This window comes from Protopterus annectens, chromosome 5.part0, assembly GCF_019279795.1.
Source record: "Protopterus annectens isolate FY-2018-M chromosome 5.part0, PAN1.0, whole genome shotgun sequence".
NCBI classification, from domain to species: domain Eukaryota; kingdom Metazoa; phylum Chordata; order Ceratodontiformes; family Protopteridae; genus Protopterus; species Protopterus annectens.
The window spans coordinates 360,720,091-360,747,055 of record NC_056735.1 but is presented as its reverse complement, the minus strand read 5'-3'; the positions used below and the strand labels follow the sequence as shown (position 1 = coordinate 360,747,055).

Genomic DNA, 26,965 nt, shown 5'->3' with positions numbered 1-26,965 from the left:
GTTACCACACACACTATAGACCCAGTCTCACATATTACCATTACAACCTCAAATCATACACATAAACACACAAAGACATACCGGAGGCTCTGATCAAAAATCTACCAAAACAGCAGAGGCCACCAAAGCAGACACCCAAACAACCACCACCTCAGAACACAACACCTGCAACACATAGACCTACAGTCAGAGTGTCAAACAGTCACAGCCCTTAAGGCCAAACACAATGCCAGACACACTAGTCATTGGTGACTCCATAGTCAGACACCCACCAGACTGAGTAAGGAGAAGGTCACACAGGTCTCTCAACAGCAGGTACAAATATGATTCAGTCATTGTCCACGTGTAAAAAACGACGAGACGCGCACTCTCTGGACTACATGAAAAGAGACATTGAGGAGCTCTCTGATTATGTAGCCCAGACAGGTATGACCCTGACCTTGAGCAGTATCCTACCTTCACCAAGAATGATGCCACAATACAGAGATAAGATGATCAGCTTTAACAATTGGCTTAAACACTGGTGTCATTCAAAGGGGATCCAGTGTCTGTCTGCCTGGGATGACATGCTGGACAAGCCACGCTAGTAAGGGACGGCTTGCACCTGTCACCCTGGGATTCCGGATATTGGCACAAATTCTAAACCTACCACCCTAGAACACAAAAAGGAAAAACTAAGGGTAATGCTGCTCAATGCCAGAAGTCTAAATCTCAAAATGCACGACTCGAGGCCCTTCTCAGTATGGAGAACATCGATGTCTGTGCTGTGACAGAAACCTGGTTCAAGGCTCCTGAGAGCACCCCGGCGCTATCAGGTTTTACCTCATATCATGCTCCGCCCCAAAATCTGGACAATACCAAGGAGGGGGGGGTATCCATATTCATCAAGGACACCCACACCTCAAGACTGGTGGCAACGCACGATGCATCGGAGACCATCCAGGTGCAATTAACCATAGGCAAGACTGCTCTGCAAATTGTAGCATGTTACAGGCCACCTCACAAACTCAGGAACCTCACATGGCCTTCCTGAAAACACTAGAGGGATAAATGTATCACCAAACACCATCATACTAGGTGACTTCAATTACCCTAATATAGACTGGGAACACTACTCAAGCCCAAACACCCTAGCCCAAAAGTTCCTGGAATTCATAAACTCAAATGCCATGGAACAACTAGTCACCATCCCCACAAGAGGAGATAACATACTTGATCTCATCATCACGAACATGGGAGCACAATGTTCAACACCGGGTGTACCCTCACTGGTGAGATCAGACCACAACTAATCTCGCTGGAGGTCCTCATCCCACCCCCACCTGAAATAAAAAGACCACAGTAAAGAACTTCTCAAAGCCGACTTCACACTTCTAAAGACTAGTGTGGTCTCCAGTACTCAAGCCACTGAATCACTTACAAATGCCTTCTACCAGCACCTGCAGGACTGCATGGATAAGGCAATCCCAAGCAAAACAAAGACTCTTTGTACCAAAGGCAAGCATCCAGTCTGGTGGACCCCAGCCATAAACAAACTCTACAACAAAAAGAGGAAGCTACTACAAGATAGAGCAAAATCCTTAAAAGGTAAGACACCCTTGATCACTATAAGTAAAAACTAAGAGCTCTCATAAAATCATCCAAAGCAAATTTTAGAGAAAAATAGCTAAAGACTCAAAAGACAATCATAAGGCCTCTTTTTTATAAAGTTAGAAACCTGGGAGGAAACTCCCAGATATGCTCAGAGCTAGTTCAAAATGATGTGAAGATTACTGATCCTACAGACATTGCCAACATACTGGCTGACAGGTTCAGTGCAAACTTCTCCTCCCCAAAAGGAGAGATATCTATACCAAACTATTGCAGCCCCCAAACATCTCCAGCGCCCAAGTGAGAACTGCTCTCCAAAGCAAAAACACAGCATCCATGGGAATGAACTCAATGAGGATAAACACACAGCTAGGACAGCTGTTTAATCAAAGTCTTACCTCTGGGTGGGCACTGCAACTGTGGTACCACTTCACAAAGGCGTGCCTCCACCGACCCTGGAAATTACCGCCCATTAGCTTGACAAGCCTTATCTGCAAAGCCATGGAGAGGATCATAATGGACCTCATAAATAAAGACATAGGGAATTTGCAGACTTTGGATCCAACCCAGTTTGGCTTTGTCAAAGGCAGATCATGCCTTTAAACTTGGTTGACTTTTTCAAACAGTCACCAAAGCCATTGATGAGGGAAAGGCAGTCCATACAGCCTACCTCGATCTGGCTAAGGCTATCATTGAAAACTCATCAGCTTAAATGTCAACCCATACATCACAAGATGGGTTGCAAACTGGCTGAGTGACAGAACCCACAGGGTCAGAGCTGCTGGCCATGTCAGACTCAAAGCCTGTCACAAGTGGTGTCCCACAGGGCTCAGTCCTGGGCCCACTCTTGTTTGGCATCTACTTTCAAGTACAAGCAAACACAGGAGGGTTAGACAAAGTTTGCAGATGACTGCAAATAGTAGAAAACACATCTGACACAGATATCCTTCAGAAGGGTCTCACAGAAACGGATAACTGGTGCCAGAGCCACCGCCTAAAGTTAAATGCCAAAAAATGCATAGTCATACCCTTCGAAAACAAGGTTACCCTAGCTACCAAATAGGTGGCAATCCACTGAGCACAGAAGAAATCAGGGACCTGGGACCCAGGTTGATAGTAGTCTGTCATTCGACACCCATGTAGCTAAAGTAGTTAGGAAGACCTTCTACATTGCCCACCTTATCATGAAGGGATTCTCATCTAGATCAAGGGAGGTCATAGTCTCCCTTTACTCATCACTCATCAGACCAATGATTGAGTACAATGCCCCATTCGAATGTATCTGACCCGACACTTGCAGCAGCTGGAGAGGCCACAAAAGTTCCTCACCAAAAGGATAAAGGGTCTCAAAATCTGTCCTATGCTGCCCGACTGAAAGAACTCCAGCTCTATTCAGTCGCTATCATTGCTCAGAGGTGACCTTTGCCTAACATACAAGGCCATGTCAAACCCAGATTTGATGAATATGCTTCACCTCAAAAATCTAGATCCATCAGAGCCACAAGGGCGGAGACTTAAACCTTGACACGGCTATTAATAGGACGTGCTGGAGGGATAGATTCATCACCCAAAGACTCCTATGCTGTGGAACAAAATCACATGTGAGGCAGAGCACCTCGCTGGCCTTGTTCAAGAGAAATCTTGACCAATGGATGGGAGATCGCAGATATACCCCAGGGATTACCTCAGTGTCACTGCTCGACAGAGGCACAGAAAAATAATGGGTATAGTTCCCCATACTAAAGGGGTGGCCTAAGCCACAAAACGATGGGCTAGGCTTGTAAATGCCCTCGGGCAGATAGCCTAGTATGAACCTATGAACCTATGAACCTATAAAATCGTAGTTGTCTGTGTACGTCCAATGAATGTAAAATCCTTTCCCCTTTGTTTTGAGGATTTGGAAAGAAAGTAGGAAGGTGAATAGTCTGATTTAAAGTCACTTTAGAAATCACCTTAGGCATAAATGTAGGATTGGTCCTCAAGGCCACCCTGTCTTGATGGAAAATAAGGTAAGGTTCCACAGCCATGAGAGCTTGCAACTCTGACACCCTTCTTGCAGAAGTCAATGCTAATAAAATAGCTGTTTTCCAGGATAAGAACTTGATATCCGAAGCAGCAGCAGGCTCAAAGGGAGGTAAAGTAAGCTTCTCCAAAACATAATTAAGATCCCAAGCAGGAACAGGAGGAGTTCTGGGAGGTCTTAAATTCTTAGCCCCTCTCAAGAATCGCCTCACCAGTTGATGAGAAAAAATGGGGGGGATCAGTGTTGAAATGAGCCGAAATAGCAGAAGCATGAATTTTGATGGAAGAGAATGAGAGGCCTTTAAGCAAGAGTTCAGAGAGGTAGAGTAAAATGGAGGATTATCAGGTAGAAGAGGATCAGAACCTCGATCCCGCATCCAAATACAAAATCTTTTCCATTTAGAAGCATAAGATTTTCTAGTGCTGGGACGCCTAGCTTCCAAGAGAACATCCAAAACTGGTTTGGGAAGAGAAGAAGGAATCAAAGGCCTTTGTAGAGCCAGGCTGCCAGGCAGAGAGTCTTGATTTGAGAGTGTAGCATCTGACCCTGATGTTGGGACAGAAGGGAAGTAGACAGAGGCAGAATCCAAGGAGGTTGCAAGAACAGGTGTCGTAGGGTTGAATACCAGAACTGCCGAGGCCAATTTGGAGCTATCAGAATGATAATCTTGGGTCTGTCCTGTTTTATTTTCAGTAGCTCCAGAGGCAGAAGAGGAAGAGGAGGGAAGGCATATCCCGAAAGATTCCTCCAGCTGAAAGACAGGGCATCCACTTTCCATGCTGTTTTGTGGAAGGACCTGGTGCAAAATGGAGGCAACTGATGGTTGAGATGGGATGCAAACAGATCTGAGAACAACCCCAAACTGATGTAATCCTGCTGAATAAGTTGGGGTCCAGCATCCATTCGTGGGGATCCAAAAGATTTCTGATTAGGCTGTCTGCTAAGAGATTTTGCTTCCCTGGGATGAATTGAGCTTGAAGATGCAGGTTCAGATTTAGAGCTGTGTCCCATAGACTCATGGCTAGTCTGCAAAGGGGGTAAGAGTGGGAACCCCCCCTGCTTGTTTATGTACCACATGACTGTGGTATTGTCTGTACGAAATCAGAAAATGTCCTGGTTGCAAAAATTTCTGGAAGGCTAGAAGAGCATGTTGGACTGCCAACATTTCCTTCAGGTTGATGTGCCAGTGAAGATGTTTCTTTGGTCAATAGCCCTGCTGGCAGTTGTCTAAAAAATGAGCTCCCCAAGCGTAATCCGAAGCGTCTGTGGTCATGATCTGAGAAGGCTGAGGCAGACGAAAGGGGTTTCCTTCGTTTAAAGCACAAGTCCTGGACCACCAAAGGGAACTCCTTTTGGAGGCAGGGAATCAGAGGTATCATTGTTTCCAGGCTGTGGTAATGCTGAGACCATACACTCTTTAGGAATCATTGAAGTTTTCTCATATGAAGCCTTGCATTTGGAATCAACAGGATGCAAGAAGCCATGTAGCCCAAAGCCTGCAGGAATTTCCTTGCAGTGAGCAGAGTCAAAGTAGCCAAGGTTTTGAAAATTGCTGCCAGATGTATTTGTTTTTCTGGGGTCATGAAGGCCTTTTGCAAGCTCGTGTTTAGAAGAGCTCCCAAAAAGATCATTTGTTGAGAGGAGATCAAATGTGACTTTTTTGTGTTCACTGAAAATCCCAGTAGTAGGAGGAGGCGCTGAACAAACTGCAGATGTTTAAGTAAAAGATCCTTGCTGTCCGCCTGGATAAGGCAGTCATCCAGACAGGGATAAATTTGAATCCCTTGGAGTCTGCAATAAGCCACTACTGGAGCCAGGCACTTGGTAAAGACTCTGGGCGCAGTAGACAAGCCAAAGGGCAGTGCAGAGAATTGAAAGGGTCTCAAGCCTGCCTTGAATCTGAGGTATTTTCTGCGTTCCTGTCTGATGGGAATGTGTAAGTAGGCCTCCTTCAGGTCCAATGTTACCATCCAAGCATCCTGAGAGAGCATGGGAAGAAGTTGTTGCAGAGTAAGCATCTTGAATTTTGGAATTTCCAGAAAAGTATTTAATACTGAGAGGTCCAGAATAGGTCTCCATGCATTTTGTTTTCTTGGGACCAGGAAAAGTCTTGAATAAAAACCCTTGCCCATCTCTGGGAGTGGAACAGGTTCTATGGCTCTCATGGCCAATAAAGCGTCCACCTGATTTAAGGCCTCTGACCATTGATGTTTTGGCAGATCTGGCCAACCGTAAGACCTTGGCAGAGTATGAAAGTGGAATTTGTAGCCTTTTAAAATCACATCTAAAACCCATTTGTCCTGGGTTATATGCGTCCAATTTTGGTAAAAAAGAGATAGTTTTCCTCAGAGAGGAGCTTCCAGGCAAGAAGGACCTGTAGCCCAACAGAGGGAGTCATTGGGTCTGCTTCCTTTGTGATTGAGGTCTGTCTTCTCCCCTTCTAGGTGAAGAAGCAGTCCACTGTCTGGACCTATAAGAGGCCTGTGTCTATGCCCGGCATCTAGACCGTCTATATCTTCCCCTTTGAGGCCTGTCAGAAGTGGGAAAAGACCAATTTTTGGAGGGCCAATTTCTAGAAAATCTAGGAGGCTGAACTTGTAAAAAAAATCTGACAGTCTGCATAGATTTTGCTTTTTCCTCCATCTTTTTAATAACCTCCTCAGCCATAGATCCAAATAATACATCATGTTGAACAGGGACATCCAACAGTTTCGCCTTAACCTGCTCAGGTAAATTCTGCTCTCGAAGCCAAGCATGCCTCCTTATAACAGTACCAGAGGCTGCGGCCCTGCAAGAAGCTTCCAAGGCATCAAAACCACAATGTAAACTGTTTGCTAACTTGTTCAGTTGCATGCAAAACATCCTGTAATTCCTTGTCCTCTGCACATGCAGGAAAGGTAGAAAGCCTTTGCTTTAAAACAGACAAAAGAAAGTGCTGATACTTGAACATATGAAACTGGCAATTTAAAGCTCTAATAGAAAGAGTAGCAGAAGTATAAACCTTTTTGCCCCACCTATCCAAGGCACGAGAATCCTTTTCAGAGGGAATAGGATTTTTAGATGAAGCGGCCTTAGCAGCTTTAGAATCCTGAGAAATAGTTTCTGGATCTGCAGAAGGGTTCTTAAATAAGAACTGATGGGAATCAGGGACTCTGTAAAATCTATCAGGCTTAGAAGGAGCAGGCGGCAAGGAATCAGGATTCAGGTTAGCTTCAGAAAAAGCATCATTAACAATGTCAAGCACAGGAGGAATAGCCAAAGGTCTGTGTTGAGGGAGAAGGAGAAATTCTCCGAGTCTCTTTTTGGAGGCAGAATAATCCTGACCTTTCCCAATGAAAATGCTCCCTCATCTCATGTAAAGTTTCCCCAAAAGAGAAATCTTCAGGGGGAGAAGCAGAGGGAATAGAGTCCTCTGCATCTGAATCCTCATAAGGAGGAAGAGAGTAATCCTGATCAGAGGAAGAGACAGAAGAGACAGAAGCCTGGTCAGAGGAATCATAAGGTAAATCCTGTCTAGGCCTTTTTTCAGGAGGGTGAGAACCCCTAATCATTGTAAGTAAATCCTCAGCCATCCGTAGTAATTGCTTCTGGGACTTGGTAGCTGAATCCGAAGCAGCTGGAGTAGAAACCCTTGGTTTAACAGGAGTTTTTGTCTTTGCCTTTGACTTTGTTGAAATAGTAATATGTGAAGGCCTGAAAACTCCCTCAGAAGCCGGTACCTGCACAGTGGTTCCGGACCCATCTGAAAGAGCGACGTCCGAAGGTCCTGAAGCAGATAAAATATTAGGCCTAGATGGCTCCCCATGGGAGTCTGTGTCGGCCATCGGTTCAGAAGTGGCGGACGACAGGGGCTGCAAAAGCACCTCACTGACTACCGCCGAACCCGAAGCTGGCCCTGGCTGCGAAGAATCCTGTTTGGACCTCGGAGGCCTATCCTTGTCCTTGCGTTTCTTTTGAATTCCGGCTGTCGGTAAAGTATCCGACGACATTCTGTAATTAAATTGTCTACCGAAATCATACCTCTCAACCTCGAAACATCAAAAATCTGGACAAAGGCCCATGGAAAATAGGTACAAATCTGTACGCTGATTAACATAACATTTGCATACATAATTATGTAACCCCGCCCACTCAAGTGGAATTGTGGGACACCAAATTTCAAGTGCGATCTGAAGAACAGGCAATCAGAATATGGCCCCAGAATCCCCCTGCAGCGATTCCAATATCCCATTACTTAGCTATTTCGCCCAATTTACCATAAACACTGTAAGGTGCATATTGCTTTACTCCTACAATTACCATCTGGATTTTATTTTACATTTTACAGCACAAACACTAATACACATCTGATAAAATACAGTTGCACAATGAAAACAGACTTAGCATTAAACCTTCTCTGCCCTTAAAACTCATTCATTGAAAGAGCATTGAAACCCACATCCAATGAAAATGCATCTGGCTAGTGGTGGATAGAGATTACCTTTGGGCTGTTTTCAAATCACAGGCCTCTTGCACACAAAAACATACATGTGTAAGGAATGAAACAAAATGCATAAACCAATAATGACAAAACTGCCCAATTTAGAACATTTCCATCATAAAAGTCTACTCAAAACTTCTACAGTCCACCAGTATCAGTAAATATGCACAATCTCTGCAGAAGTAAAAGTCAACTAAATAATTCACATTAAAGAGATCTGCAACTAAGGTTGCTGCTAGCAAACAACTTAATATTTCATTGTTTCATCTACAAATAAAGTGCTTGTTGCCCTTGAGGAATAAATGGCCTATGTTACATAAAATAAGCTAGTAATACTGCCAATACGGAGTGGATGGCAAACTGATAACAGGTTCATATTTATTAGGTACCTCCAAAGAGGACATTCTCAGGACTACACTATCCACCCCCGTTAAAAGTACAGTACAGTACGCTATCAGCGATCCATCTACATACTGTGGGAATATAACTCACAGCCTGCTATATCAAATAGCAAGTACTCTACCTGTTGCACTACTAACACAAAACGAGTTGGCATAAGCAGCACTAAACTTCTCTCCCTCTCCCCCTGTAGAACTATGCAGCACAAGAAATCTGGAAAAAGCCAAAGTTTATTGGGGGGGGCAAAGCCCAAAACCAGGCACATATTTTAAACACTGCTTATATAATTTAGACAAGTTGCTAGAATAAAATGTTTTGTTACCAGTGCCATGCATTTCCTGAAAGATAGGAAGACTGAAACTTAAATGGCTATCATTTAGTGAATTCAGTTCTCACTGTCAGAAAACCACAAATTTTAAGACTAACAGACCAAAAGTATGAGCCAATCATTCCAGTTAAAACTAGGACATTTACACACACACACGTTCCTCTGCAGCCATACACAAAATGAAGCACAAGCTTTTCTGCAGCAGGTTTGTCTGCAGCTGTACACAAAAGAAAGCACACGTTTCTCTGCAGCTGTAGACAAAACAAAACACAAGTTTCTCTGCAGCCCTTACACAGTATAAATAAAAGCAGCTGTTAAGTAAAGCTCACACACAGTAATTTAATGCTGTTTGTTTAATATGTAAAGCTCATTCTCCTGCCTCCAGCCATTAAATACGTAAATCTCATTCAGCTGTTAAATAAAGAACACAGTGCCTCACACAGTAATTTAAATAAATGTAACCTGCCTGCAATACACAGTAAAAAGCACAAGTTTCTCTGTAGCAGTTAATGTAAAAAGCACAGGTTTCTTTGCAGCCTTTACACAGACAGTTGTAATCACATAAATAAAAGCGAAAGCCATTAGTTATCACAAAAATAAAAGCAACTGCCTGTTAAATAAGCAAAGCTCACACAGTAATCAAATACTTCTGTTTAATATGTAAAGCTCTCTCCTGCCTGCAGCCGTTAACCCACAAAAGTTTCTTTGCAGCCAAACACAGTAATCACATAAACAAAAGCAGCAGCCGCTAATGTTAAAAGAAGAAAGCACAAGTTTCTTTCTGCAGGTGTTAACGTAAAAAGCATAGGTTTCTCTGCAGCACTACATGGTAATCACAAATAAAAATAGCAGCTGTTAACACACACCACCAGACCAGTTTCTCTGTAGCCAAGCCGTTACAATACACACAGCAATCCATAAATAAAAACAGCCATTATGTTAAAGGCAGAAAGCACAAGCAGCAACGACATACTCAGGTTTAGATGTTCATGTAAAAGTTAACCACAGTTTTCTCTACCACGCAGTTGTAATACAGTCAGTAATCACATTACTTACATAAAGAAAAGCAGCCGACAGCCGTTAAGTAAAGTAAGCTACTAAATTGTCTGAACCAGATAGAGGTGTCTACATCTTAACTAGTAAGCCAAGTATCTCCTTATCCAGTACCTCTTGGTAATGGTCATTTAGAGCAAACTGGTCCTTGTCTTGGTGGTGGAGCTTAATTTACTGCGTCCCACGTGGGGCTGTACCTCTCAAGTGAACCTCTTTATGCCATTGCCTGCTGCTGTTAACATTTACCTGGAGGAGCCGGCGGGCGAGCAGTTGAAGAAAGATATGCCACTCTGCACACAGCCACGCCACTTACCTCTAAATAAAAGTCGACTCCAGTGAAGAGAGCTCTTCTTCTAAACACAGCTAGCGAAACAAACTGTCTGAAATCCACAAGCTTCATCCAAATAAAATCCCCCAGAGCGAGCTTTTTCTAAATAAAACAAAACTACTCGACTCATAACTCGTTTCCGGCTCTGGTAACTCCCGCTTGTAAAAGCATTTGAACCAGAGCCGGAAATATGTGCTGCATACGTGCTTGGAGCATTCCGACAGGCTGGTGGTGCTGACGTCATTGCGCACGTGATGACGTCAGCACAAGAAGCACGAAAGTTAAAAAAAATAAAAAGTGCGAAAATGTGCGACTAAATCGGAAATGAAGGGGTGCCACTCGGGAATCGTGGCACCCCATTATTTGAACCCCCAAACTCGGTAAAAACCGAGGAATTCGGGACAGTTGAGAGGTCTGACCGAAATAGTTCAAGGCCCAATCGTACCTACGCTTGATAGTACGAGAATTAAACCTAGCACAGAACAGACAAGACACGTCGTGGTCAGGGCCTAAGCAAGGTAGACAGTAAGAGTGGAAATCTTTATGAGGTATTTGTTTTCTACACGATATACAATTATTAACTTTTTCTGACATCGGAGGAGCAAGAAAAGTTTCCCCAATGGGGTACTTAGCTTGAGAAGAGAAGTTGAAAACTTTGGACCGAAGTCAATGAAAGCACGTTGTTCTGAATATGCCAACCAACGACTTGCGAGCTGCTTTCCACTGCACGGCAAGAAAGACTGGAGAAGATGGCGTCAGCTGTCAGCTATGTACCTCTGCGTTCTGACGTCAGGGTACTTGCTGGTACAGCCGACGCCGGACCCAGACTTTGGGATTCTGGCCGACCTCGGGCTGCCTGCAGGAACACCCTACAGTTATGACTGCAACAGTGAAACACGAAGAACACCCTGCATTTCTTTTTCTGCACATTCTGAATTTAACCTTTTCTGTTTAAGCAGTGACACAAGATATTGCTGATATTTAAGCATATGAAATTGGCAATTTAAAGCTCTTACAGCCAAGGTAGCAGAAGTATAATTTTTTCCCCCATCTGTCAAGGGCCCTAGAATCCCTTTCAGAGGGAATAGTTTTTTTTGTAGTGGAAGCTATGACCCCTTTGGGACCATGAGAGATGGTTTCTGGGTCAGCAGCAGGGTGTTTATAAAGAAATGTATGTGAATCAGGAACCCTGTATTATCGGTCTGGCTTAACAGGGACTAGTGGTAGAGAGTCTGGAAATAGACTGAACTCTGAAAATATATCTCCAATGTCTAAAACAGGTGGGAAGCTCTGCTTTTTCTGGGGATAGAAAGGCCATTTGAAATGATGTATCCAGCAGTGCTTCCAAGAAAACAATCCTCCTTGAGGATGCTTGCCTTGATTTTGTCTCGTTGATGGTGTATCCTCAGGAGGGTTTTGACAAACAGGAGGTCCTTGAGGAGCTTCTCTTTGCAATCTGCCTGAATGAGGCGATAAGGGTAAATTTGTATATTTTTCTGTATGCAAAAGGCTATGGCTGGGCCTAAGCATTTGTTGAATACCCTGGGAGCAGTAGATAACCCAAAGGGTAGCACCAAGAACTGGGAGTGTTGTGAACCTGCTCTGAAGCGAAGGAATTTCCTGCAGGATTCCCTTATAGGGATGTGGAGGTAGGCATCTTTTAAATCTAGGGTAACTAACCAGGAATTTTTTTTCAGCATAGGCAGCAGCTGCTACAAAGTTAGCATTTCGAATATGGGACCACCAGGAAGGTGTTCAGAATGGATAGATCCAGGATGGGACGTTAAGTGCCCTCTCTCCTGGGAACAAGGAATAGTCTGGAATAAAAGCCTCTGCCTATTTGATCTGAGGGGACAGGTTCTACTGCCCCTTGGGATGAGAGTTTGGACTTGTTTCAATGCCTCTGCCCACTGATTTGGAGGCAAGTCTGGGTACCCTCGTGGAATTGGGAGTTCGTTGGAGAATTTGTATCCCTGACAAATAAGCTTTAAGACCCACTGGTCCTTTGTTACAGAAGGCCAATTTTCTTTGCAGAGGGAGAGCCTTCCTCCTAGTTTTTGGTGAGTGAAAAGAGGGCAGAGAGGAGACAAGGAGTCATTGAGAGTTTTTGCCATAGATGAATGGTTTAGAACTCCCTGCCTCTGGAGTAGAAGTGGTCCCAGTGTTTGGTTCTCTGCTGTCCCTGGGATAAAAGTCTGGGTGGCCTGTCCCTGTGGGGCTTAACCTTGCGCCCCTGTCTGCTACGTGCAGGAAAAGACCAGTGTTTTGAGGGAAAATTCCTGCTGAACCTAAGAGGCTGTACCTAAAGAAAATCTTTTACTGTTTGCATAGATTTTGCTTCGTCTTCCATCTTTTTAAGCACTTGTTCTAATTTTACACCCAACAAGCTGTCCTTATCCAAGGGTGCATCAAGTAATTTAGACATGACATGATCAGGGAGAGGTTGTTCCTTCAACCATGCATGTCTCGCCTAATGACAGATCCTGACACTGCTGCCCTGCTTTAGGTTTCTAAGGCATCATACCACAAAACATAGTGTGTAGAGTGCAGTACATCTGCTAACTCTTTCGAAATGGCACGGCCAGAAAAGGTTGAAATCTTTTGTTTTAATAGTTCCAAAGTGTGTTTTTGATATTTTAACATGTGGAATTGAGTTGAGTGCTCTGATAGTTAAGGTTGCAGAGGTGTATACTTTTTTACCCCATCTGTCCAGAGCTGTGGAGTTCTTGTCAGAAGGAATAGGATTATTCCTAGAACTAGCCTTAGCTCCTTTTGGTCCCAGTGTAATGACCTCCGGGGTCTGCAGCAAGACTTCTGTACAGGTATTTCTGAGAATCTGGTACTCTAATACCGGTCAGGTTTTCTGGGAGCAGGTGGCAGGGCGTCAGGAGATGAGCTGAATTCATGGAAGACAATCAACCATCTCTAAGACTGGAGGGATGGCAAAGGGGGTCTGTGCTGGGGCAGGTCTAGAAACTCTTAGTCATTTCATAGACTGAGGGAAGTCCTGGGATTCCCAGTGGAAATGTTCATTGAGGGTGTGAATTGTTTCCCCAAAGGAAAGATCTTCTGGTGGGGAGCCAGAAGGTATGGGTTCTGGTGATATTTTACTTGAGGGCCTCACCAGATGCGCATTAGCAAGCCCCACCCCAAACCCACACCCATGATTTCCTGCTGCAGACCCGGAGGGTGCAGACAGGATTTTGGAAGGTTTAGGGTGAACCCCAAATAGTGCAGGATGGTCATGGTGAATTTTAGGTGACGTAGGAGCATGGTTTCTGATTCCACTAGGATAATGTCGTTCAGGTAAGGGTATATTTTGGTGCCCTTGGTTCGGCAAAACGCAATGGCAGAAGCCAGGCATTTTGTGAACACTCTTGGAGCAGTAGATACGCCAAAGGGCAAGGCTGTAAATTGAAAATGCGATGAAATGCCAGTAAATCTCAAGAATTTTCTATGGGAGGGCATGATAGGAATGTGGAGATAAGCTTCCTTTAAGTCCAGAGTGACCACAAAGTCTTGGGGTGGTATCAAGGGCAAGAGGGTCTGCAGAGAAAATCCTAAAGGATGGAACTTTTAGGAACCGATTTAGGTAGGATAGGTCTAGTATGGGTCTCAAAGGACCATCCTTTTTTGTGACCAGGAATAGAGAATAGAATCCTTTTCCTTCCTGGCCCACAGGGACTGTTTCTATAGTTCCTAGGGAGAGGAGCTCCTGCAATATATGTGGGAATAGGTGGTGCTGGTTTTTGGTGGGAAGGGAATGTTTTTTGGCCTTGTTTTTTTCCTTCTAAGATAGGAAGTATCCTTTCTGAATGATGGACAGTACCCATTGGTCTGAGGTGATGGTTATCCAAAAGGGGAGGCAGTGGGGGTAGAGGGCAGACAAGTAAAGGTAGGCAAGGCAGTCACGGTGATGAGAGGCCCCCTATTGTCAGGAAAGGGATGTTTGGAGGGGGGGGTTGTTAGTTGGTCTGAAGTAAGGCTGTCTCCTAGATCCTCCTCTTAGTCTGGAAGAGGAGGGATGTGAAGTGGAAGGCATCCTCCTGACAAAGGTAGTTTTTGCAGGATAATTCCTGTAGTACTTAAAGGGGGACACCAGCAAATGTTTGATGTCTTGCAGCCCTTTGCTTTTCTCTTGCAAGTTTTTGAAGTGCTCAGCTGAATTTTTGCCAAAAGGTAGAACGTTGTCCAGTAGAGCACCCATAATTTTGGATATGAAATCTACTAGAACGGCTTGCAGGTGTAGGCAGGAACATCTACGTTGGGCAAATACAGAAGCTGCAGACTTGGCTGAAGCTTCTGCTGCATCACAACTACACCTGGAGTGTCTGGCTACTTGGGTGGCTAGGGACAGATTGGATGCAATGTCAGACTTAGGACAGTCAAGTGTAGAGGCTAGCAGGGTAGAGGCCTGGGACACTAGGTCAAGAGTGTATTTTACCAAGTGTGTTTAGTAATTAATGGCTCTGAAAGCCAAGGTGGAGGAAGTATACAATTTTTTGCCCAGTCTATCAATAGTTTTACTGTCCTTATCTGTGGGTAGGAGAGAAGCCAGAAGATACCAGTCTAGATTTTCTGTCTGGAGCCACAGCAATGACAGCGGGATCTGCCAGTGTAGGCTTTACCAGGAATTTCTGGTCATCAGGCACCTTATAAAACCGGTCTGGTCTTTTAGGGACTGGGGGGCGGAGAGTGAGGATTCTTACAGAGTTGAATGTGTCCAGGAAGGCTGGGAGCACACGAGGTATTGCTGAATGACAGCGGGACTCCAGTTGCAGTAATTCAAAATATCTCTTCTGGGTGTCGGACATCAGGGTAGTGTCCCACTTGAAGTACTCCATTTTAGTGTCCCAAAAAGTTAAATCTTCAGGTGGGGAGTCCCCTTCAATAGAGTCATCTGGGGAACAGTAGTGAACAGGGGAAGCAATTTGAGATGCATAACAGACTGATCCCTTTGAGGAAGAATCATATTGGTATTGCTGTTCTCCATCCTGAGTAGTTTGATGTTTGGGAGAAGAGGCAGAGGCTGGGTGAGGGCTGAGCACACGGATGGTAGAAGAGAGCAGGGCCTGTGGGCCTAAGGGCCATAAAGGCCTGCATAAGAGAATTTGTGAAAGACTGCCAATTTGGCTGTGCTTCAGGAGGAGTGATGTTTTGTCTTCTGTCTTTTCTTGAAAGAAGTAGGCTTCGGGGACAGCCTAGGGATTTAAGCCTGGCCTGCATTAGGAGAGGAGTCTGTCGGTCATCCAATAAGAGGTCCCCCCGTTGACATTGATTGGTGCAGATGGCTGAATAGACTCTGCAGATGTGCAGCCCATGGCTGCAGAAACTGCTTCCTCAGCAGGAGCAGTCAATGCTGACAGTGGAACTGGGCATTCCTTGGCCCCTATATGTCAGAAGCCGGCAGGATGTCAGATAGCGGACTGGCAGTAGGAATAGGCCTGGAAACTTTGGCCTTCTTCCTGGGTGGTTCGGGTTGATCGACCAATTCCAGGTCCATCCTAAGGACTATGCGTTTCAGACACTGGTTCGAGATATAAAATGAATGCGGCTAAACGACTGCAAAGCGCCTTTGGCACAAAGGACTTACAAACTGAACACAATGTATGGTTGTTTGCCCCACTTAGACAAAATACTCACTTATCGTGGGAATCTGTGTGTGATATCTGCTGATCACAATTACATTTGCCTTTTTTAGCTGACATCAGCCAAGAACTACAGCAAATCAAGCACAAGCAATGATAAAAAATAAAAAAAACTCCCAACGGGGTACTTATCTTTCCAAAATAATCATTAGTACAAGCAGCACACCCAAAGTAATCATTGGTAGGAGCTGAACGATCGAAGTGACGTCTGTGGCTGAAAAGTTCTGAGATCTGTGCGTGCCGACATCACATTTATGGTCCCTGGTTTATGGTCCTACATGTGACGTCCCACACACATACAACAGCAAGGCAAAAGCTTCTGTATAGGAGCCAACATCAGATTGCCAAAATATCCCACACCAAATGAATACTGCAACACTGGAATAGAAGGACATCTTGTTAATCATCTGCACCAATGTATCTGTCAGACTACTGTTCTTGTAAACGTTCTTTTGAGGAGGGCAAGGTGCCCAAAGTTCTGGGCACAAAACTACTACTACAATACACAGCAGACCATTTTTAATCAAATATGGCTGGATAGGAGTCTGGGTGATTAACATTTCTTCTGAATTTAACCTAGGAAGGTCAACTGGGCAATTTCTTTTTAAGGCTAACAAAACCACTTGTGGCCTAGGGCAGTCACCTATAGGTAACAGAGAAACTGCATCCAGGTAGGAAAACTCCACATTTTCTGTGAAAGCCTGCGAAATAAAAAAAAAAATGCTGCAACACTGCCACTATCCTCAAAGGATAATCAGAGGGACCACCACGGCCTGCAATTGGAGTGGTACGTATTGCCAAAGATGCGACTCTTCAAGAGCCAGTGCCCTCATTACTTTGCTAGGCTGGTACACGTTGGACTTCTTGGTAACCAAAGTTTTTCTTTTTCCCTAAATTTTTCAGTAGCACCTTATTTTCGTTGCATTTTTGAACGGGAGAATTATGCAGAAAGGATAACACCTGGACCAAAGCTAGAAGTTTCTGGAGTTCCACAACTTTCCAAAGGCTTCCAGTCATGTCAACTAAAACTTTTCTTTTAAACTCGCAGCAAAATGACTAAAACAGGAAAGAGCCTTCCCTTGAAAGAACAGGCAATAAAGGGGGGGGGGGGGGGGGATCATTCAGTCAAAATCCATCAACCGCAAGTGTACTTGGTTGTCTTTCTCTGGAATGTCATCAGCTTCAGGAAAAAAAACCCTCCAATTTCAGTCAAAAGAAGGCCAAGACATCAGTCAATAAATGAAATATAAAGCTCAATTATTTACTACCAATAAAACAAACTTGCTTATCGCTATGGTGGTTGCATGAATGAGGACACACTAAGAGAATGTGTAAAAAGCAAAAAAGTAAATATGGCATATATGCTGCTCTGGCATCCTCAAATTACAGAGAATACAGCTCATCCCTAAGATGTGAAACACTCAGACTTGTTGGATAGTAGTCCATCTGCAGCTAATTTCAAGCTGAGATCACCATACTGTAGCAGTTTTCCCTGTGACAAACAGCAAGTTTTAATTTCAGAGTTTTACAAATTAGGATGTCAATACCTATGAGTTATTGAACTAGTGAACTATCAAACGGTCATTTGCATACATCCACTTACTTGTGAACAACTGTAATCCAGGATTTTGATATGGGCACTCAGAGCTTGGTCCATGATATCCACAGGAACATCATCACTATGTGCCAAGTTCCACAGAAGATTCAACACTTTGTGCGCCATTACTCCATCCTTATCATCCTCCGCAAGCCTTCTTATTAACTCAAGTAATTTTTCCCGCTGCTTTTTACTTGCATTAGTCCAGCTTGCCTACGCAATAAAGTAGTAAAACAATTTTAACAAAACTAAACTTCTGTAATGCAAGATGGCAAATTCTAGTCTAAACACTAGTTTCTAGCACCAACTTCTACAAAAGGAACCACCTCCTAGAAGAAAAATTGTTCTACCCACAGTCTAAATAAAGAAAAATGCATCTGTCTAAATGCTGGCAAACTAAGGTTTTGTACATTTTTTGGGGGGGGGGGGGGCAGATTAAGCTACCCTGAAACTTCAAGTTTCATGAAGGTGCAGAGTCCCAAGATCATTACAACCCCACTACATCAAGAACATGTTTCTGAAAGAAATGCAGAAGTGGAAGAACAGGTGGCCTCAGACACTTGTGTTTGCTTGTCCTCTAAATGTACAGTTGTGTACACTTACCATAAATGTAGATGTAGAGTGTATTCACTGTTGCAGTCATTACATTTGGGTAATCTGCTGGCAGGTTGCCCTCAGTCGGCCTGAATAATAAAGTCTTGGGTCTTGTGTCGGTTGCTGTCTCCTCTTCCATGTCGTCAGGGGTATAAAACATGCAGCAGATGCCATTTTATTCAGTTTTTCTTGCCGTGCGGTGCCCAAAGCAGAAGCAGTTCGCAAGTGCCAGTCGGCAGACTCCTGAAATTTTCGCATTTGAGTTTCAGAACAGTACAGTTGTGTACACTTACCATAAATGTAGATGTTAGTGTATTCACTGTTGCAGTCATTGCATTTGAGTAATCTGCTGGCAGGTTGCCCTCAGTCGGCCTGAATTCTAAAGTCTTGGGTCCTGCGTCAGTTGCAGTCTCCTCTTCCATGATGTCAGGGGTATAAAACATGCAGCAGATGCCATTGTCTATAGTTTTTCTTGCCCCCGATTGTCGGGTGCCCCCAAAACAGCTAGCAATATTATATATACACATATATACATGCATCAAAATAAACTTTACCTTCATCAACAAGCAAATACACCACATAGGTTGTAGAGGATAGAGAAGTAAAGATAAACTTTAGAATGACAGGGGGATGGCAACCTGGACTGCAACAGTGAATACACTAACATCTACATTTATGGCAAGTGTACACAACTGTACTATGTTCTTCGTGTTTCACTGTTGCAGTCATTACATTTGGGTAGAATCCCAAAGCTATGAATGGGAGGCTGGAGCAAAACAGCATTAGGTGCGGCTATAAGGCCCTGCAGCACTGCAGTGGCAAAGCCTGCCCTGGACTTAGAGTAAAGAGACAAATGGTAATACTTTCTAAAGATGTGAACAGAACTCCAAGTAGCAGCCTCTAGGATGTCTGGTTAGTACTCCTCTGAGAAAGGCTGCTAAAGCAGCTGCAGCTCTGGTGGAATGAGACCCAATGCCCTTGGGCACAGGTTTACCATGGTGTAAGTAGCAGAAACGGATGCAGTGGCTTATCCACTTTGAAATTGTCTGCTTTGAAATAACCTTTCCTTCTGATCCTGCAGCATATGACACTAGTAATTGCTCAGTTTTTCTTAGAGCTTTAATCCTGCTCAAGTAGAATCTTAGCTGTCTGTGTACGTCCAAGGAATGCAGAATTCTCTCCACCTTTGTTCTGCAGATTTGGATAAAAAGTTGGCAGATGAATTGTTTGGTTAAGAGCCACACTGGAAACCACCTTAGGCATAAAAGTAGGATCTGTCCTCAGACACCCTGTCTGCGTAAAATATGATAATAGGCTATACAGCCATGAGGGCCTGTAGCTCTGAAACTCTTCTTGCTGAAGTAATTGCTAGTAGCAGAGCTGTCTTCCATGATAAGAACTTTATATCAGCAGTAGCAGCTGGTTCAAATGGAGGCAGGGTGAGCTTTTCCAACACATAATTGAGGTCCCATGCAGGTAGTGGTGATCTTCTAGTAGGCCTTAAATTTTTGGCTCCTCTGAGATACTGCTTTAGTAAAGGATGAGAAAAGATTGGTGGCTCTGTATTGTAATGAGCCGAAATGGCAGAGGCATGGATTTTGATTGATGAGAAAGATAGGCCTTTGTTAAGCATCTCAGTTAAGTATCGTAATATCCAATGTGGATCTGCTGTATCAGTTCCTTGTGCTCGATTTCAAGCACAGAATCTCTTCCATTTGTCAGCATAAGATTTTCTAGTACTAGGCCTTCTGGCTTCCAAAATGACATCCATCACAGCTTTACTGAGAAGTGTCGTTTGTATGATTACATGATTAGCCATGCTGCCAGGTTCAGAGTCTGTGCAGGAACTGGTTGTTTTGTGGGGACAGTAGTTGTGGTCTTTGAGGCAAGATCCAAGCTGGGTATTGAGACAAGTTCCTTAGGATTGGGTACCAGTATTGGCAGGGCCAGTCCGGGGCAATAAGTATCATCTTTGGCTTCTCTTGTCTGACATTTAGGAGGACCTTGGGTAGAAGAGGCAGAGGAGGAAAGGCGTAAACTGATAGGTTTTTCCAACTGAAGGATAAGGCATCCACTTTCCATGCCTGTCTGTGATAAGTCCTTGTGCAGAATCTTTTCAATTGATAATTTTGAGGAGAGGCAAACAGATCAATGTCTGGGCTCCCCCATTTCTCTGTTATCAAGCTGAAGACTTGTGGATTTAGTTTCCACTCATGAGGATCCATAAGGATTTTGCTTAAATTGCCTGCCAGAGTGTTTATCTTCCTGGCAGGAGTTGAGCTTGAAGATGTATTTGGTAGGTCAAAGCTGTCTCCCACAGTGTCGTGGCTAATCTGCAAAGGGGGTAGGACAGAGAAAGGCAGTCGAGATCCAAAACCGATGACAAAGCTTCTCCTAAGCCAGTCGCCAGTTCGCCGGTACTCAGTGAGGTGCTTTCACAACCCGATACCAGCTACCTTCGAGTAGCAGGCCTCTACAGACACCCATGTGGAGTCCGGCATGCCACAAGAAACTCACGGTATTGGACAGACGGATGTATCTCCCTCGGATGGGTCCGGAGCCGCTGAGCAGGCATCGGCTTCTGAGGGTGTATTAAGACCTCAACATTTGTACATCAGACGACAGCTGCAAAACCAAAGACAAAAGCAACTTCTAAAACTAAAAAAACCGACGCCTGAGCCACGTGCACAGGCCTCTATGCCTAAAAACAGATGATCAAAATGGCTGAAAACCTTATTACCTTGATCAAGGGTACCCATCCCCCTTCCAGGTAAGAGGCCTAGGCAACATACAGATTATGAATATTCAGATCAGGTTTCTACTTCTGATTGCTCTTCTGATCAGGAATTATCGTTACCTCCCTATGAGGATTCTGATACTAAGGAGTCTATTCCATCTGCATCTCCTCCTGAGGACTATTCATTTGGAGAAACCTTGCATACTTTGAGGGAGCATTTTCACTGGGAGTCTCCAGACTTCTCAGAATTAAAAAGAGAGGCTCTGGGATTTCCTTCTTCTCCCTCAGCACAAGCCTTTAGCCATTCCCCCTGTTTTAGACATTGTGGATGTGTTTTCAGAGTCAAGCTTGACCCCTGACTCCTTACATCCGGCTCCCAGTAAGCCTGACAGATATTACAGGGTCCCTGACTCACATAAATTTTTATTTAGAAACCCTGCTGCTGATCTTGAAACTATTTCACATGGTCCAAAGGGAGTTAAGGCCTCACCAGCAAAAAAAATCCCACCCCCTCTGACAGATTCAAGGGCACTGGACAGATGGGAAAAAAGGTTTATACATCTGCAACCTTGGCAATCAGGGCCTTAAGCTGTCAATTTCATATGCTTAAGTACCAACATGTTATGGGAATGCTGAAACAGAAAATGATGTTGATTTCAGAATGTGCAGAAAATAAAGAATTGCAGGAATTATTGCATGCAGCTGAACAAGTTGGAAAGCATACTTTGCAATGTGGTTTTGATTCTTTAGAGGCCTCCTGCAGGGCCGCAGTTACTGGATCTGTGATTAGGAAGCATGCCTGGTTAAAGGAACAACATTTGCCTGATCATGTTACAACTAAATTGCTAGACGCACCTTTACAGCATGAATCTCCATTTGGTATTAAGGCAGAAGAGGTTTTAAAGAAAATGGAAGACAAAGCTAAGTCTATGCAAACTTTTAAAGACTTCTTACAAGTGCAGCCACCAAGATTCAGTAGACATTGGCCTACAAAAATTTGGTCCTTTCCTGTGTCAGACAGAGCTCAAAGGGGCAAATCCAGACACCCTAAGGGTTCCATGATAGCAGGCACAAGACTCATACAGGTCAAAGCAATGGGGCGCATCCACCTTCAAATCTGGAGGAGATAAAGTGTAAACCTACAGAAAGCAATCCTAATGACTTCCCTCTGCCTACACCAAGCACTTCTCTTTTGGGCAGCACCCACAGGGGGAAAATTAGCACTTTTTGCTCAAAATTGGCAGTTAATAATCCAGGACAAGTGGGTACTAAACATTGTATCACAGGGATACAGATTCAATTTCCATACTCTGCCAATGGCAAATGGTTGGTCAGATCTGCCACAAAATCAATGGACAGAGACAGAAACTGGTTACGTCCCTTATGGAAATGGGAGCCATTCAGACAGTACCAGAACATGAAAAAGGACAAGGTTTTTACTCTACTGTTCTTGGTACCCAGAAAGGACGAGGCCTGGTGGCCAACACTGGATTTATCAATTTTAAACACATACCTGGACATTCCAAAATTCAAGATGCTGATTTTGCAACAGCTTCTGCCCATGCTGGGCAAGAAAGCTTGGCTGGTGACTTTAGACCTGAAAGAGGCATACTTGCATGTCCCAATAAGACAGTTGTGCAGAAGATACCTCAGATTCAAGGCTGGCTTAATGCATTACCAATTCTCTGCACTGCCCTTTGGCTTATCTACTGCGCTCAGGGTCTTTACAAAGTGCCTGGCACCAGTAATTGCATTTTGCAGACAAAGCAGCATACAAATTTATAAATCTGCTGGCAGGTCGCCCTCGGTCGGCCTGAATAACAAAGTCTTGGGTCCTGCATCAGTTGCCGTCTCCTCTTCCATGACGTCAGGTCGTCAAGGGTATAAAACATGCAGCAGACGCCATTTTATTCAGTTTTTCTTGCCCCAGATGTCAGGTGCCCCCCAAATGGGGAGCAAAAGTATATACATATGGCTCATTTGTCGGGTTTTTTTTGACTTAGATGTTTTTGATCTTGTTTTTGAAGCTGGCGTTGGTTTTATATAAAAATGTTTAGGCCTGAAAACACCCTCAAAAGCCGGTGCCTGCTCAGCGGCTCCGGACCCATCCAAGGGAGAGACATCCACAGGTTCAATACTCAGAATCTCGTGGCATACCGGACTCCGCATGGGTCTCGGTAGAGGCCTGCGACTCAAAAGTAGCAGGTATCAGGGGCTGCGAAAGTGCCTCACTGAGTACCGGCGACTGGCTTAGGAGAAGCTTCGTCGGTTTTGGACCTCAACGGTCTCTCTTTCTTTGCGTTTTTTGTGAACTCTGGTAGTCGGATTGCTAACAGACATTTCTGGATAATTAAATCTGGATCCAAAATATTTTGAAACAAAAATATACAGACACTTAATAGTGCGTTGGTTAAATCTAGCACAAAACTGACAGCAAGGCACGTTATGATCTGGGCCTAGGCAAAGAATACAATACAAATGAAAATCCTTATGAGGTATTTGCTTTCCACAAGTAATTCAATTATTAACTTTTACTGACATCGGTAAGGAGCAAGAAAAAGTTTCCCAATGGGGTACTTAGCTTTAGTTGAAGACTTCGGTTCTGAAACTCGAATACGAAAATTTCAGGAGTTGGCAGACAGGCACTTGCGAACTGCTTCTGCTTCGGGCACCATGCGGCAAGAAAAACTGAATAAAATGGCATCGGCTGCATGTTTTATACCCCTGACTACCTGACGTCACGGAAGAGAAGACAGCAACCGACGCACGACCCAAGACTTTGTTACTCACACCGACAGAGCAACCTGCCAGCAGACTACCCAAATGTAATGATTGCAAAGTGAAACACAAAGAGCAAGCCTGCATTACAAAAGCCAGCTCTGTTCAAATACAAAACAGGCACTACTGCAAGCAATATCAATGGCAACACCTTAAAACAAAAAAAACACCCTCCGCTGTAAAACTAATTAGACTGAGCCAAAAAGAAGAGTTTCAGAAATAAAGAGGACATGGAAGTAGAAATGAAACAGCTGTATGCATCGGACCTCGGAAGGACAAATTGGAAACTAGGATCATGTGTACTAGATTTGCATCACATCTATGAAAGAACCATACAGATACAGTCAGTTACTGCATCATGGCCATTTAGAATTCAGCTGTTTTTCAGCGAAACCCAACATACGGAGGACAAACAGATCCAGCCAACATGGAGATAAAAAAGGTGTCCACTACATATGTAAGCTCACTGCTGGACCTCAACACTTCACGCTATGCAAATAAAAAACAAATACAGCTTTACAACACATTTTACATACGATGCAACAAGATTTGCTCTTTTCATGGAATTTCAGAAGTAGCTGCTGACAGGGCAACCCATCCACAAGGTAAAGGGTATTCCAGACCCATCAGGGAAAGGCATCTGAAAATTCATTTAGCAAGGATAAAAATCTTAGAAGCAGATGTTCAGGAAAGACCAAAGAAGAAGCGAATCAGAGAGAGTTTTGCCAGAGGACCCGAGGCCAAGCTTGATTTTAGAGCTTTGCACCCTTCTAAGCCGGGCAGCCATACACATTTGTGGAAAGACATCAGCCAGTGTAACAGACATCAGCCCTATCTTCAGCTTTTCCTTGCAAAAGAAGCTGAGAAGTAACACTCGACTCCTGTGCCCATTTCCACCTCATAAGAGTTCCCACCATGACTGAGCACCTGCAATTCTCCTATAAGCATCCAGATCAGAGAAAAAAAGCCTTATAATGGACGTGGAGGTGGTGAGGGCAACTAGGTAGCCTAGCCATAACAATTCCCTGACTATTTCTTCCCAAAATATTTACTTCCTTGGTCCCCTGTCTAGCAGGGCAACTGACATGATCCCCAGCGCGAATTTCCCATCTCCCATCCAATTGTCAAGGTTCCTTTTAAAGAGGGCCAAAGAGGTGCTCAGCTCGACATGTATGGGCAGTCTATTCCAGAGTATGGGGAGTCTCTAAGTCAGGAACCTATCCCTCCAGCATGTTTTGTTCATTGTGATGACCAGACTTAGATCCTGGAGCGTGTGGATCTGACGGACTGGGATTTCTTTAAGTGTAGCATGTACAACACCTCTGGGTTTGACATGGCCTTGTATGTTAAAAGATCGCCTCTGAGTAGGCGATATGCGGCAGAGTATAGCTGGAGTTTTTTTTATAGGCTGTCAGCATAAGGCATCTGCTTTAGGCCTGTGATTCTTTTAGTGAGGTATTTCTGTGGCCTTTCCAGTTGTTGCAGATGTCTTGTGACTTGCATACCAAACAGGGTGCTGTACTCTATAATGGGTCTAATGAGGGATGAGTACAGTGGGAAAAAGCAATTTTTTCTGGATGAAAAGCCCTTAGTGATTAGGTGTGCCACACAGAAGGATTTCCTAACTGTTGTGGCGGTGGTTATCGAAGGCGAGACCACTGTCCACCTCTGTCACAGTCCCTTATCACACTTACGGTGTTTAGTGTACTGCCACTTGTGGTAATTCACAGGTACATTTCCCAAAGGGGATAACTTCAGATTTCTTTGCACTGAGCTTGAGCCATGACTCTGGAGTATGTTTCTGTAAGGACCTTTTCATAGGTAGGGACTAGGCTATTGGCCCTTAGCCTATATAAGCCTAGCCAAAAAGGTACCCTGGCTTTCGCCACACAAGAAAATTATTTTCCTGTGCCCCTGTCAAGCAGAACCAGACATGATCCCGGGGTGAATTTCCTATTTCCCATCCAATCATCCAGACTTTTCTTGAAGAGTGCTAATGAGGAGCTTTGTTTGATATAGATAGGTAGTTTGCTCCACAGTATGGCAAGTTTCTGGGACACGAATCTATCCCTCCAGCGCGTTCTGTTTATTATGGTGACAAGGTTCAAGTCCCTAGAGCGTGTAGCTCAGAGGGATTGGGATTTCTTTAAGTGGAGCATGTCCAACAGCTCTGGGTTTGACAGAGCTTTGTATGTTAGGCAGAGATCGCCTCTGAGTAGGCGATATGCGACAAAGTAAAGCTTCAGTAATCCTCTGAGGTATTTCTGCGGCCTTTCCAGTTGTTGTAGATGTCTTGTGAGGTACATACCAAAAGGGGCACTGTACGCCATAATGGGTCTAATGACAGAGTAGAGGGGAATAATGACCTCTTTTCACCACGACGAGAAACCTTTTGTGATGTGTGCCACGTAGAAGGATTTCCTGACTACTGCAATATATGATCAAAGGAGAGGCCACTGTCCACCTGTGTCCTAAGGTCTCATCACACTTTCAGTGTTGATTACACTACCACCGATGTGGTAGCTCATGGGTACAGAGATTTTACCAAAGGGAATGACAATGCACATTTTGGCACTGAGCTTCAGGCCATGGCTTTGACACCAGGCATCTGTCTCAGTGAGGCCCTTTTGTAGGATGTCCACATCCATTAAGAGTTTTGATTATGGCTCCTAGTTTGCAGTCATCTGCGAACTTCATTAGCCAAAGACCTTCTGTGTTAGCCTGTACTTCAGAAAAGTAGATACCAAACAGGAGAGGACCCAGGACTGAACCCTGTGGTACTCCACTTGTCACTGGTCTGAAGTCTGATTTGGAGTCTGCTACTTTCACAGTGTGGGTTCTGTCAGTGAGCCAGTTGGCAACCCATCTTCTGACATAGGGATTTATACCTAGTTTAGTGAGTTTATCTATAATTCCAAAGTGGGGGATGGTGTCAAAAACCTTGGCGAGATCTAGATAGGCTGCGTGAACCACCTTACCCTCGTCTACGGCTTTGGTAACTGCTTCAAAGAAGTACATCAGGTTTAGGAGACATGATCTGCCTTTTACAAACCTGAACGGGGTGGGGTTCAGCATTTAGAGATTACCAATGTCTTTGTTTATAAGTTCCATGATATGTTTCATGGCCTCGCAGACCAGGCTCATTAGGCTAATGGGGCGGTAGTTCCCGGGGATGATGGTGGCTTCCCCTTTGTGCAGTGGGATAACAGTCACTGTGTGCCATTCAGTGGGCACAAAGCCTGAGGTGAGGCTATGATTGAAAATGGTGCTTAGGAGGGATGCCAGTTCATTCTGGAGTTCATGTAGAACGCAGCCTGAGACGTTGCCAGGTCCCATGGATGCTGTGTTCTTCGCTTTGGCGAGTGTGGTTTTTACCTGTGCAGCCGTGATTACAGGAACTTTGCATTCTT

General features: G+C 44.2%; 1 protein-coding gene across 1 annotated transcript in view; it reads right to left on the bottom strand.

Annotated features, from left to right (window-relative positions):
- The window catches only part of USP9X (ubiquitin specific peptidase 9 X-linked), a 5,037,693-nt gene that overhangs the window by 4,141,770 nt on the left and 868,958 nt on the right, over positions 1-26,965 (bottom strand). Inside the window, exon 9 of the mRNA XM_044071835.1 lies at positions 17,453-17,659. Within this exon, the coding sequence (XP_043927770.1) occupies positions 17,453-17,659 (207 nt within the window). The remainder of the gene's footprint in view (positions 1-17,452; positions 17,660-26,965) is intronic.